General features: G+C 36.5%; 1 protein-coding gene across 1 annotated transcript in view; it reads right to left on the bottom strand.

Annotated features, from left to right (window-relative positions):
* USH2A (usherin) overlaps nt 1–14,704 on the bottom strand; it is a 372,599-nt gene that overhangs the window by 175,022 nt on the left and 182,873 nt on the right. The window contains exons 33-36 of the mRNA XM_063391039.1: nt 14,484–14,643; nt 13,826–13,997; nt 9,511–9,658; nt 2,519–2,670 (exon numbers count right to left, since the gene is read on the bottom strand). Coding sequence (XP_063247109.1) covers nt 2,519–2,670; nt 9,511–9,658; nt 13,826–13,997; nt 14,484–14,643 — 632 coding nt within the window. The remainder of the gene's footprint in view (nt 1–2,518; nt 2,671–9,510; nt 9,659–13,825; nt 13,998–14,483; nt 14,644–14,704) is intronic.

Raw genomic sequence — 14,704 nt, forward strand, 5'->3', positions numbered from 1 at the left:
TCTACTGAAGAAGATTCAGAAAATCTTTAAATAGTATAAACCTGTTGTAGCAACCTGTATCGTGTCCTATTGTGTCCTAAACAGCTGCAACAGCTGCATTATGCCTTTAGCTTTTTTTTTTTATGATGTGCTATATAAACATATGGCACAAAAAACCTTTTTCATACTTATTTTTGTAAATATTACTTTATACACTGCTCTGTGGTATTTTCAGACATATTTACTAATAACTTCATAAACAAAGACTCTGCTATCACATAAGTGACACCAAATCATAGGATAGATATAATAATATTGGGAAAGTACTAGCATGCATATAACTAATACCCTGAAATTTAAGTTTAATACCAGTGGGTTGAGATGAGAAATATACAGTGTTGAACATTTCAATTTATATATAAGACATTTACAAGAACTAACACATTTCAGAACTAGCATAACTTTAGTTGCCCTTAATTTTTCCAAAGAATCTATGACAGGTTACACTAGTGCCCAATAATTCATTTTCCCCCTCCTTTAGGAACAAAACATCCAAACAATTAGAACAGACAAAAGCAGTATGTTGGGTCTAATAGGAAGAGATAAAAATGTAGCTTTTCTTAATTTACATGTTAACAATTTGCATCTCACTTGAAAATAAATCATAGTCACAGAAAAAGAAAGTAATACAAAATCTACCTAAGCTGAATAAAAATAAGTTTTTGAAATGGAATAACAGCTAATGCTCTCATAATTAGTTAATATCTTCAGAAGCACCTTCAGGAATATAAGGTAGACAAATTCCATATTTAGGGGAATGTCACATGAGGCTCCTTGATCGATTAGGGCACATTAAGCACAAGATCAGCAACAAAAATAGCTGGAAGCATATCAGTTTACTGCTGGGAGATGCTTCCCATTCTATTTAGAGCAGAGGCAAAACATTAGGTTTCTCTTTTTTTCTCTTTTTTCAAGTGTTGGATTTACGCCGTGATTCATATGAAAATCTTTTTAAAGAATCAAATGAAGATCCCAGTGCTTTAACTTCTTGGCAGCACGTAGGTGAGCCTAAATCAAGATGTACTTCAATTCCTGTCATTAGAGATGGATCACTGGCTTCAGAAAACAGTTTGTGCACTGATCATGGGATGCAGATGAGTACCAGCTACAGTAACACCTTTGAATTTTTCCAAAAGTCAAGTTACGAGTCCGTAGTTCAGTGCAGATGTAAAAAAAACCTCCTAAAAATAGTTATTAAAACTCATACTGGTGTTATGTTCTGTCCTTTTGATGCCTATTTGATAGGAGAGTAGTACTGACAACATACATATTTCATCTGTATGCAAAGTTTGGTGATGAGTTGTCTTAAACTTCACTAGTACCACAATGGATTAGATTATTGCACATCAACTGCCTTAAAACAAGGTTTGCTTTTGGGGTATGTGTGAAGTTGTAAAAAAATGGACAAAAAAAACCTGGCAAAAAGCCATTCAAGCTTTTAAGAATAAATATTCTTCAAAGTAGAGCAAGCTGTAAAATGTTTAATGGTTATAAAGTCTAGTTGTCTTCTGCAGATAGACAATGTTACTGGCATTTGAATGAAAGCAATCTTGGAAATAACACTGGAAACGTGACTAACAAATTATATCATAAAAAATAAAACCTGGAAGTTCTTTCCTGATACAAAACTGTAATGTAAAAACAGAAAGAAAACCACAAAAACCTCCCAAATCTTTCTCTCTTTTCTTCATATTCTTTTTACCAAATTTAAAAACCTACAAATAAAGCTGAATTAAACAAAAAGTTAAATCCCAGAATAAACACAGGCTTCTTTTTCAGTTATGCTTGAAAACAGAACAAAGCACAGTAGATAATTCTAGTTATTCATCAGCTACAGTACTAGGAAATTATACTACATTTAACAGTTCCACTATATGCCTAAAAACCTTTAACAAAGTAAAAAAAGCCTCAAAAGGTCTGTTTTTCACAAATTTGTCAGATTTAATATTGCTGTATTCTCAAATCCTGAAAAAATGGGTGTTAAACAAGACTGTTACAATGTGTCCAGTATAATATTTTGATCACATACTTGAATTCAAAAGATTTATGAATTACCATATTTTCCTTGCTCCTGTTGCCATTTCTGGCTTCTGCAATTCTCAAATTAACTTGAGTCCTTTCAGTCCTGCAGCTAGAAATTTGCTCATTACTGGAACAGTAACTCTTTCTTTATATACATCCTTATAAATCTGGTTAAAGCACACCTGCACCTTTCAAACATATTAACTCCATTTAATTTCAATAATGTGTGTTTCAGCCTCCGTTTTTGTCTTCCTTCACTGTACCTATGTTCTGCTTTGGAATGGTGCCTAACAATGACCTATTGAATCTTTAGCAGCTCTTAAGCAGGATTTTTTTTTAAATGTCACATTTTGCCAGATGGGTTAGTACTGCCCAGAGTGAATCATCACCATTTACTCTGATATTCACTGTCATCTGACATTTATTACACTCCCAGAATGTAAATTAAGGTACTCACCAGTGGACCTAAAGCACAACCTTTTGCAGTACATGCCTGGACTCTGAAGGAATGCAGACTCCAAGGAGCAAGCCCATGAGCATAACAACTTAGCTGTGATGAATTTTGCAGCAGAATACCATCCATGTACAATCCATAGCTAGTAATAATACCTATAAAACAATAGGGAGCACTCAGTAATCAAAAAGATACAGAATTGAGAAGAAAACTAATGCTACAGACACCAAGGCAGTAGTAGTAGTATTTCAAACTGTTTACAATTGAGCAAATACTGTTTAGCAGGATTGAGCAGGTAAAACTCAAAAGAAACATACTCTTCCATCTTTAGCTGTTGAAAACTTCAGAAGTGGACTGCATCTCTTTGAACAATTACACTATTCCACAGATTACCCCCTAACAAACCTGCCTCTGAGTGGCAGCAAACATCACCTTAGAATGAGGAAAACTGAGGCAATTCTGGTTCACAGCCTACTCTGCATATGGCTTTTCAAACATCACAGAAAACCATCTCATATCTTAACAGCTTTAGACTTAGAAACAAAATCTCCAACACGATTGAAATGTGGAAGGACAACTCAGGGCAGTGCTATAACTACAATAAAAGAGTAACAAGTAATTTCATCACATAAAACCCCTTTTTCATGCTCATTCTTTATGACAATTGCATCAGATTTTCAGCATTTTGCCAAAAAACTACCTCCTTCATTAATTTGGGGTAGGTGTGGTTGGAAAATGTTACCCACTTTTCTAAATGAAACCACAAAATAGAAAGGATTACTTTTCCTTCTCAATATGCTATAGAACAAATCCTGAAGTAAACTACTCCTTGCCCATTCTACAGAAAGAAAACATATTTGGAAACTAAAACATCAACAAGATTTTTAGACAGAGGAAAGAATGGTCCCTCTTGTATAACTAGACTGACTAAAAAATTGCAAGTGATTGCTTATCTCATTTATAAGAAATTCTAAAACTTTGTTCTTCCAAGGGTGCATGGTAGGATAACAAATCCTGTACAGTGTTTTGAATTTAATGGACTAGAGACTTAATTTTATAGATTTGCTTAGACTTTGGAAATCGAGCTCGCAAAGGAGCACTTTTTATTGGGGCTATTCCTCCATCTTTCTGATTTCTGAATATTCTCCCTTTTTAAAAGTTATTTCAATGAGAAACCTTACGGCAAATAAATGCAAAGTTACAGGATTCATTTGAAGTTATTTTAGTTCATAGGATGCCTTCTAATCCCTCCAGTATAGGAAACAACTTTTATTGTAAAAATATAGCTCAGGTTCACCATTCCTTCTCTTAAAACTTAAATTTTTTTGAAACTACACTGATGAAGATTTGGTTTAAATAGAAAAAATATTTTCCCCTCTACAAAACAGAGAACTGCTTCATAAATAAAAGTGTACACACAACTGTTCCAGCTGAGCTTTGAAGAGTTCTACTTCAAAAGATTTATATGCTAAAGAGCTGTGTATGGTGAAGTGATTCACACACTTCCCAATTCTTTTCTCTTCTAGAAAAGTGAGAGGCTAAACTCAACTCAGACAGCAGAGGTGTGTGTAGGAGGAGATCCTGAAAAATCTCACACTATCAATCTGACCACATTTGACAGGCTTCCTAAAGTAAAAATCCCTTGTGGTTCTGTGTCTAGTTACTTGTGAAGCAATAACGTAAATGGTTGATATTTTTCCTACTTTAAACAAACCAATTTTATATATATGGTATATACTTTAAAATATTTTATTTATCTCACAGGAAAGATGTGAATGCTGGCTTTAGGGATGTGTTTTACAGGGGAAAATGCCAAACACTAGGATAGTCTAAGCACCTACTCCACCTAACTCTAGCACTAACTCTTAAAGTATCATAGAATAGAATCACAGAATTACCTGTGTGGGAAGGGACCAACAAATATCACCCAAGTCCAATCCCTGGCCCTGCACAGGACAGCCCAAGAGTCACACCCTGTGCCTGAGAGCACTGTCCAAAGGCTCCCAGAGCTGTCAGGCTGCCTGGTGCTGTGACCACTTCCCTGGGGAGCTGTTCCAGTGCCCAGCCACCCTCTGGGTGAGGAACCTTCTCCTGGTATCCAACCTAAACCTCCCCTGAAACAGTTTGATGCCATTCCCTTGGGTCCTGTCCCTGGCCACCAGAGAGCACAGATCAGTGCCCAATAAATCAGTAGTAATTCCTTTGATACTTATGGTAACAGCATGAATAATAGTGAGGTCACTTGGCATTAACATTTTTGAGAGTTCCTAAAGCCACAGCTCTGTGCAGCTTCCACACTTGAGGAGCAGCTTGCTGCTCAACACAGTGAGCTTTTGTCCCAGTACTGTAAGAGAACCATCATCTCTAAAAACCTGATCCATTTCCTCTTGATTTTACTTCTCCCTTTGCCTTGTAGGACACTGATGGAGAAAACTAAAGAATGAAAAGAAAGAAAAAAGTAAGTTTTAGAAGAAAAGGACTAATAGTCCATTTTTGAGACGTGAAGTCATTTTTTTAAATTAGGCAATAATTATTTTTTACCAGGGATTAATAACTTTGCCTCCCTATTTCACCAGTATAGGTTTCCAATGCAAGAGAAAATGTTTAAAGTTGGCCCAAAGTTAACAGTTTTTGAGACTTGCTAGATATTGCTGAAGTTTACCATGCATAAAATATTTAAGACTATAGAACATTTTTATGATTTACAAGGCTTTCTTAGCAACACGTGATCACCATGAAAAGATGCAGTTTCTTCATAATTATGAAGTCTAGGCATCTAGGTCAAATCTTGATTTCGTTGAAGACAAAATCTCTATTGTCTATTATACAATTATGTTTCACTTTTGAAAAGAAAACCAATAAGGCATATTAAACTTAAACTGAAGAAAGCTATAAAGTCTTTTTCTTCCTCCTTTCCCCTCTCTGGCTGAGGCCATACAATGTGTCAATGATATTCAAGACACTAAAGAGGATTTGAATCCAAAGTACTACAAGCACTTTACTCTTAAGTTGCAATCTGGAGGTCAGATCTTAAGCAAACATACTTTTACCTACATCAATTTCACTGACTACAAACAGTAGTCATCTCTCATAAGCACAAGGATTTGCAAGAACAAGTACTGGCTTAGTTCAATGAATAATTTTATAAATCGGTTTTACTATACCTAATATTTTCCATAAAAATTCCACATGGCCTTGGAAGATACACTCCAGACTTAGACTTGGTTTTATCTATGACATGAACACAAAGTGAAGCTTTTGAAAATTGACCACCTAAGGGAAAATTTCGATGGAAAATTTTCAAGGATTTTAAAAGAGCAGAGCTCAAACTATATGGCAAAATTATAATGGTTGTACTCTGAAGAAATCGTTGTTTATTAAGGCCACTAGAATAATCAAAGGTCAAAACAGAGTATCTGATGACACATGGTTTCACAAGCTTCTCCATACATTGCCCCCATCTAAATGGTCAATATTGCTTATATTATCTACTATCTACCTACATATGTGACAGGTATGTGTACAGTGGCAGAATTTGAGCTGTGTCTCAACAACCATTTTATTGTTGGATTGAAAATAAAACAAAATAAAATGTCCATATTTCAAATATATTCAACATGCCATCTTCCAAAAGTCTGTTTTCAGCTCGGTACACAAATGATATTTCTGAAACAACTTTCAACAAAGAATTAGGTGTATAATTTTGCATTTTTCTATGAATTTTTTTTTCTTCAAAATAATGTAAATAAGCCTTAAATTCAACAAAAAATTGTAGCCCTGAAGTTTGATATCCACATCTGGATAACACGAGCCTAGGTGTTCCTGTACCCCACAAAGCTTGCTTCCCCTCCTTGTGCCATCTTTATGAAGAAGCCATGTAGCCTTTAATCCTGTTTGCAACCTTTGGCTTCCAGGGCAGCATACTAATTCTCCTTAACTTTTTTCTAGTTCCTGGCCAGCAGCTGGACCCCATGTTCATCATGAGAGCACAGCAGAGTCTGTGCTGTCCAAACCCCAGCCAGCCCACACCCTCATTGGAAGCTGATAAGCCCCCTTGGAAACAAACAGTAGCATCTGCCAAGCAGCAGCAAAGGAAAGGAGGCAGGGCAGAAAGGAATGGCCCCAGAGATCTCATAAGGAGATGACAGTCTATGATATGCAAGTCTTTGCAATTCTGAGGTTTCCACCTGAAACAAAGCCATGTTGAGTGTTTTTGAAAAGCACTACTTTACACCTGGCAGCCTGAAACACACCAAGCTTGAAGCAATTGGGTTCAAAGCAGGAGTTTCTAAGCTTTTGAAAAAAAACAAACAGAAAAACCAAGAGTACACCAGTAGAATGCTGAAGTAAGAAAATTTTAGGGAAAGTGCCTAAGTACCTTCTGCTGATCTTTTTCAAATTTTAGTCTTCTCAACAATGATATTTTTCAGCTTCTTGCACAGTTTTAAAACACTGACACAGAGAGCGATTATAAACTACATAGCCACAAGGCAGCCCAAAAAATGTGTTGAGAATGAGCAAAACAAAGTCACTGCACAATGCAAACCTTCCTGATTAAGCACTTGATCAGTCAAAAGGTTTAGAGCTTATCGGCTGTTGGGGGTTTTCTAAATTCTTTTTAAGAAAAGGGGAAAAGGATGGAAATAGAAAATTGGGAAATGAGAAAACATTATTAGATGAACCATAGAATCAATTAGGTTGGAAAGGACCTTGAAGATCATTAAGCCCAACTGTTATCCCAGCACTGCTAAATCCACCACTAAACCATGTCCCAAAGTGTCACTTTTTGCATCTTCTAAATACTTTCAGGGATGGTGACACAACTGCTTCCCTGGGCAGCCTGTTCCAATGCTTGGGAACCATTTCCATTAAGAATTTTTTCCTTATACACAATCTAAACCTCTGTGATACAACTTGAGGCCATTTCCTCTTGTTCTATTGCTTGTTGGTTGGGAGAAGAGACCAATCCCCACCTGGCTACACTCTTCCAGGCAGCTGTAAAGAGGGATAAAGCCTCCCCTGAGCCTCCTTTACTCCAGGTTAAACACCCCCAGCTCCCCGAGCTGCCCCTCATCAGACTCGTGCTCCAACATCTTCCCCAGCCCCCTGCCCTTCTCTGGACTCAGTGTAGCCACCTAGATGTCCTTTTTTGAGTGAGAAGGCCAGAACTGAACACAGGATTTGAGGTGTGGCCTCACCAGTGCCCAGTACGGGGGAACAATCCCCACCCTGGTCCTGCTGGCCACACCATTGCTGATCCAGGCCAGGATTCCACTGGCCTTCTCGGCCACCTGGCACACCCTGGCTCATTCAGCTCAGCCACTGCTGACCAACCCAACACCCCCGGGTGCTTCTCCACTCAGCAGCTTTCCAGCCACTCTTCTCTCGCCTGTGGCACTGCCTGGCATTGTTGTGACCCAAGGGCAGGACCCAGCCTGGGCCTTGAACCTCATAAAACTGGCCTCAGCTCACTGATCCAGCCTGCCCAGGTCCCTCTGCAGAGCCTTCCTGCCCTCCAGCAGGTCAGCACTCCCACCCAGTTTGGGAACATCTGCAGACTTGCTGAGGGTGCACCAACATGCTCAGCGGTTTCCCAGCAAGCTGTTCATTGAGTTAAAAGGAGAGCCAAGCTGTACAGTAAATGCTGTATTAAAAAGATACAGCACCCAAATTTAGTCAGGCATCCCAGTTTCTAGTTGTTTTAAAAGGTAGCTTGTGGAAATTTATTTCTTAAACTCTAGGTATTTATTGTGTGCTGTTGATATGCATATATAAATATGTATATGGACATATATATTTATATTTATTTGACTAGTTAAACCACTCCGTAAACTCTTTAGAATTTTTTTCCACAGTGCAAGGATAACAGGATCAGGTCCTGAGACTAACTATAAAAAAATGCCTAGTTCAGTGAAAATTATTCAGACGTTAGCACTAAGCCACATACATCACCTTCCTCGCCATTTCCTCCCTTCCCCTTCCTCCTGCCTCCTTGCCTTTGCCACACGTGCTGACGAGATTTTAGAAACAAGTTAGAAAGTTTCTGAGAGGCTAGGAAGCAAAATCTTCTGCAATGACTTCCATACAAAGGACCATAAATTATCAAATATAAAATTATCAAATATAAAATTATCAAATTATTTGACAGGTGGCATATTCTTATTTCTTTCTAAATTTAATGTAAGACCTTACAGAATATAATCACCACTTCTGGGGGAATCACTTAAAATATCTTTAGTGAAGTTGAACAAGTAGGATGTTCTTTATTACAACTGGAAGTGGGGGAAAAAACTTGCAGGACAGAATGAAATTAATGTGAAATCACTGGGAGAAATAATTCCCTGTACTGAAATAATATAATGAGCCAATGAAGAAAAACATTTCTGATACTTCAAATTTAGTGATTCCTACATAACAACACAGATTTTATTATCATGCATATAGCACTGATTAAAACTGCATTTACCAAGGTAAATGATAATGTGCAACTCCACTAGAAAAGTAAAATTCGTCTGAAAGTTTTACACATGGATGTTTCATAATGGAAAACATTTCTAAACAAAAGAAAGTATATTGCTTAACTTTCACAGCCATAGATAGATACAACTATATGATAAGTATGCAGAACACAAATCTAATTATTATTACATATCAATTATTGTAAAAGAAATTAATGTTTTATTGGAGGGTGAAATTAACATCCTAGACCGATATTCTGCAAGAATGCCTATTCCTCAGCTCAGTTGTCCTGGAAAACATTGAACAATGAGGTGCAGTACACAAGAACTATCAAAAGGGAGCACTTTTGAGCCACTGAAACCACACGGTGGGCTGAAAACCACAATCTCCCAGCTGCAGACAATGATACTATCTCAGGTATTTTATGTGCTAAAATGATCATTAAAAATTAAGCACCACATATAAGCTGCCATTTAGAATATTAATTTACCTTTACTAATCATCTTTTTAACTTGAGGCTAAAAGAGTTCACTTACCATTCGGATACTCAGGCTTAGTCCATGAGATGTTAAAGGAGTCAGATGCGTACGACTGGGCTTTTGGAGCAGGAACCCCTTCTGGTGTACTCTCATCTGTAACAGCCACGCTGGCCTCGCTTACTGAACACCCACCTCCAGTGCAAGCCTTAAAATATTAATCAGAACAAATAAACACTTTCCAATGTAGTACCAATAATTTTAGCGATTATTTTTTTGCCTAAGTTTCATTATTCTTTCACATCTAAACTTAGTAAGCCTGTGATTTTCAGTTAAGACCATTTTCTTAGCACAGATTTGTTTATCTCTTTTCTTAAATAATGAGAGGATGTATAATAACTCACAATACTTAATTTTTAGGCATACCATAGCTAAAACATTCTTCTTTACTTCACAGCAGCACCCAGAGCATGTGCAATTATAATAGTGATAAACCACTCCATTATAAACCAAGTATGTATTAGTTGTTATTATTACATGTTTATGGGTAATAAAGTAAAACAATTTGTATTTCAGTTGCCAGAGAATGAAATGTTGACCATGCAATTTTTGTATTTTGCTTGGGATATGAAATAATACAGTGTGCAGGCAAAAGTGCATATCACTCCATACAACAGTCTTTTCAAGTTTTACTTGCACACAGCTATGGTCTTGTGATGCTTTGCCAATTATTTGCACTAACACTGATGACAAGACTACACAAGTTAAAAAGCTTAAAGTTTAAAGTTACAAGTTTAAAGTTACAAAAATATATGTATCGATACTGGATTTAAAGATTTTTGTGTGAAGTTATTGTTTATTTTTAGGGTTTTGTTTAATAATAAATTAACCAAAACCTGAATTCAACAAATATTCACATTTGGACATACTTGCATAAAACTTATGGGATTATCTGTGTTTTCCCAAGTTGTCCATGTACTAAAGTGGACAAGTGGATCATCAGCACTTAAAGAACCTTGCTCTCCAGATCTTCAGGGATAAAATGTTTCTCTCAACTTATTATATTTTATTTGAAAGGATTAGCTTCAGTTTCCAATTTCCCATTGTTTTCAAATCAGAGAGCAGTCAAACATATTACCTATGCCCTCCAAAAGTGTATACTGACCTCAAGGGTAAAAAAAGCATTGTTTGGAAATGAAAGGCTCTTTTATACATAAAGATTGTTTTGATATCACTAGAAATTACATTCCCAATACAACTAAGGAATGACTCCATGTTCAGTCTGAACTACCAAGTAAAGATTAAAGAATGTAACATCAGTTTTGGGAACACCAAAAAAAAAAAAAAAAAAAAAAAAAAAAAAAAAAAAAAAAAAAAAAGCATTTACTTGAAACAGGATAATGTTTATAAAAAATCCCAAAAATAGTATCAGTTTAGACAGATGCTCAGGTAACTATTAGCATTTTGGTAAGGAAGATATTTAAGAAAATTATCCTTCCAGGAGAAGCAGAATAATCTTTGAATGATTCCACTTCCTCTGGCTTCATGAAAAAGCCAAAAAGTGCAGTTCTGGAAGGCCTCTTTCTCATTTATTCCTTACTGACTCACTAATTAATTTCCACCAGGCCTACTTCAGCAGTGGAGAGCATTTCATTTAAGGGTTTGGTAACAGCAGCCTTTCCATTCATTTATTTCTTGAATTTCATGCAGCTCAATTTCTGTATCTCTGAAATTTGCTGGAACATGAAGTTTCTGGTTCTTCTAATGAAAACCAGCAAAAGAAAGCTCATCCACATTTTAGGTAGTGGGATTTTAGATCACTGTATCCAAATGGACTGGACATCTGGCAATCACATCCAGTGATGCTCAAAGCCTCCAGCCAGACTGAGTTCCCATTTTGTCACTCTGAGAAACAGATTTCAGGTAAAATTTGCAAAAATACCAAGGGAACTGGACAGCCAAAGGATGGATGTAATCCACATCAGATGACACCACATAGCAACACTCCACCCAGGACCTGAGCCAGCTTGCCCACACCACAGCATCCTGAGGAGATACTGGCTTAACAGTTCAATCACAAAAGCACTTCAGTCATACAAATGAGAGTGACACCCTGGCTACTAAAGGCAGCCTTTCAGCTTTCCACTTGCTTTCAGACTGGCTTGGCTCACACTCACCCAGCTTAGAGCATAAACAGAACAAAAACATGTTCCTTTGCCCTCATCCATGGAGACCTTACGTCTTCTTGGCTGACTTTTGGAAAGAAGCATTAGATTTGCTTACAAAACCTGTTGTACTCGTTTATTAATAAAATTTCTGCATATTAAATGGCAGTAATTAATTCTGAAAATTGGTAACAGCATGCACAGATAAACATTTTCTTAACTCTTTTCAATGTAGTTACATCAACTTTTCATACAAAAGTTAAAGCCAACAGCCTGTGAGGTGCTGAAAGTTCTGTTCATGAGGCTCCTGATTCCTGTGCTCAAGCTGCAGTTTTTGATAACACAGAAACTAAAACCAATTTTTGAATGCATACAAACCAAAATTAACAGTAACTGTGAAACAAGAAAATTAAAAAGGTTATAGCTGATGTAAATATTTCATTCTAACAAAAAGTAAAAGAAAAATTAATAATTTAGTTAAATTTTCCACTGTCAGTGGTTGTTTGGGGTATTTTTATTCCAGAAGTTTTACTGAAATTCTGTTAAATTGTATATGAAACACTAGATATTTTATTTTTGCCCAGGTGTGCATGCTTGATTTGATTTTTTTGCGGATTTGGGTTTTCTTGGGATTTTTTTATTTGGGTTTTTTTTCTTTCATAAAGTATACAATAACATTTGGCCATATTTAATCTTCATAACTTGTAAACTTGTAATAGTACACTCTTCTCAGACTAGTCTAACTAGTTCTATGTATAATGGACCCAAAAGTTTTAAGAAAGCTATCACACCTCAAAGATATTGAGCTTTTCATGCACTTTCAGACTCATCATTTTCAAAGCTGCAAAGATATTTAGATCTTCTAACTCACCTATCACAGACCGCTGCATTTTATCCAGGTAAATCAGGTTATCTTTGTCACTAGAAGAAATTACCTTTTCCTACTTTCTGATTAAATGCAAATATTAAGGAGGGATAAAAAAATTACAAAGAAATGAGAAATAAAATATGAAGAGCAAGAGGGTCCTAAAAATTTATTCGGTAACTTCTAGGAAATCTGTGTACGCTGATGAAGCAAAACCAACATCCACAGAACCCTTAATCCCATATCCCAAGGCAGAGACACCAAAAGGAGCAGTTGCTCTCCAGATTGTAGCTCTTAATTCTTCCCTGATGCTCTCTCCTTGTGCCCCCATGCACAGCAGCTGGGCAGGAGCAGAGAAGAGCTGTGGCACAGTGAAGGACAGCACAAAATCTTATTTAAAGAATAAATAAAAAAATCAAGGCATAAAATGCTTGTTGAAGTAGTGTCTTAATTTTGGACATGATGCTATTATATATGCTAAGCAATTTACCATGCTGAAATATCTAGGCACAAATGAATTAATTTCAACATGAATCTCAGCTTTAATTAGACTGAATATCCTTGTTTTTTTCAGGTTCAAGTCAGATCCTTATCATTACCAGAAGGTAGTTTATTTTTTGTGGTATAATATTTAGAACATTCAAGAGCATGTTAAGAAAAATGAATGCATACCCAGCCTACATAAATGTAAATTTATTCATAATCAAGAGCAGAATATTTTTCTATGGCATTTATCAAAGCAAATATCCTTATATAGGTATTGTTATAAAATGAACAGTGTGCTTAAAACAAGGGACAATCCCCTCCCTTTATTCACGTATTTTCAAGTTTGTTAGTGAGCTGAAGCTGTTGTATTTCATCACAAAATAAAACCGATGATAAAGAAATGCAATGAAAACACTAATGCCTTTTAAAATGTTTTGAATACACAAACTGCCACTTTACACTGAACTCTTCTTCTCTGCTATTTCCTTCGACGTACAGATTTGAGGATGAAAGAACAAACTGCCATGGTACAAAAAATGAAAGGTTGACACTTTTAAATACATTCAATATTTTCTTGTAATTTGGGTCCAAGGAAAGATTTTTAAATCTTTCTGCTCGATTCTTTATTAGCTATCCAACTTATCCTTAAAGAAAACCTGTATTTAAATTACATACACATTTTTGTGAGTCTGTTTTGAAACAAAAAAACCTACTTTTGTTCTGGATGGCTCATCCCCCTTTGCTTCAAAAAGAAGAGGTTAAACAAAGTGGACACAAGAACCATTAAATATTAAGATGCTAACAAAGTCAGAATCATTTTCACCATTTTACACCTCTACTACACATCTTTAAGACTTACAGCTAGTTTTATGAGGTATTCAGTACCCGGGAAAAGCTGCGGAATAGTAAAATCCAGAAAAAGTTCTGTGCTGTTATAGATTACATTCCACTTTGTAAAATTCTGCTCATTGGTGGCCATATAAATTATATAGCGATCTAGGATTCCATTTATTTCTACTGGTTCTTTCCATCTGCAAATAAAAGCAAAATATGATTAAGACCAGACCAAATAAAGATTCAGACCACGCTGAAAAATGTAAGGCTTTGTTTAGGGGACTTCGTGGGGTTTATTTTGAGAATTTGAAAACGCAGTTGTGCAATCATAAAAATAAATCCAAGCCATACCTCTAATGCAGTATTTGTACTCAGTAGATAAATGATTACACACAAAGCAGGGGCTACAAAAGGGGCATATCACCAGAACATTTCCTGCACTGAAGTTTGCAGAGGCTATGCCCATATGTAGGTTATACTGATTGCGTAAAGACAAAATGGAAATTAAGTTGGCAAGTGATAATCAGAAGGTTCACAGAACCACTAAACTAATCACTTCTATGCATTTAATCATAATAAATTTAATTTTATGTCACAAACCCTTCCCCTGATTGAACTCACTGGAATTCTTGAATAAACTGATGCACTATTGTGTTGTCAGGAAAGAAGAAATCCTTACTTACTGTACGTGTATTGTTCTAGAATCCAAAACGGTCAGGACTGGGGCATCCACGTGGGATGGTGGCAGCTGTGCCGTGTGCAAGGTGACCCCGGAACTGTTTGTGCAGCCAGCGAGCGTGCACGCCGTGAGCACGAACCGGTGCGGAGTGAAAACTGCCAAATCTAGGGCGCGGAAAGAACAGCAATGCAACCGGTATAGTCATCTTACCTGCTTCTTCTGCAG

Source organism: Prinia subflava, chromosome 2 (assembly GCF_021018805.1).
Source record: "Prinia subflava isolate CZ2003 ecotype Zambia chromosome 2, Cam_Psub_1.2, whole genome shotgun sequence".
Lineage (NCBI taxonomy): Eukaryota > Metazoa > Chordata > Aves > Passeriformes > Cisticolidae > Prinia > Prinia subflava.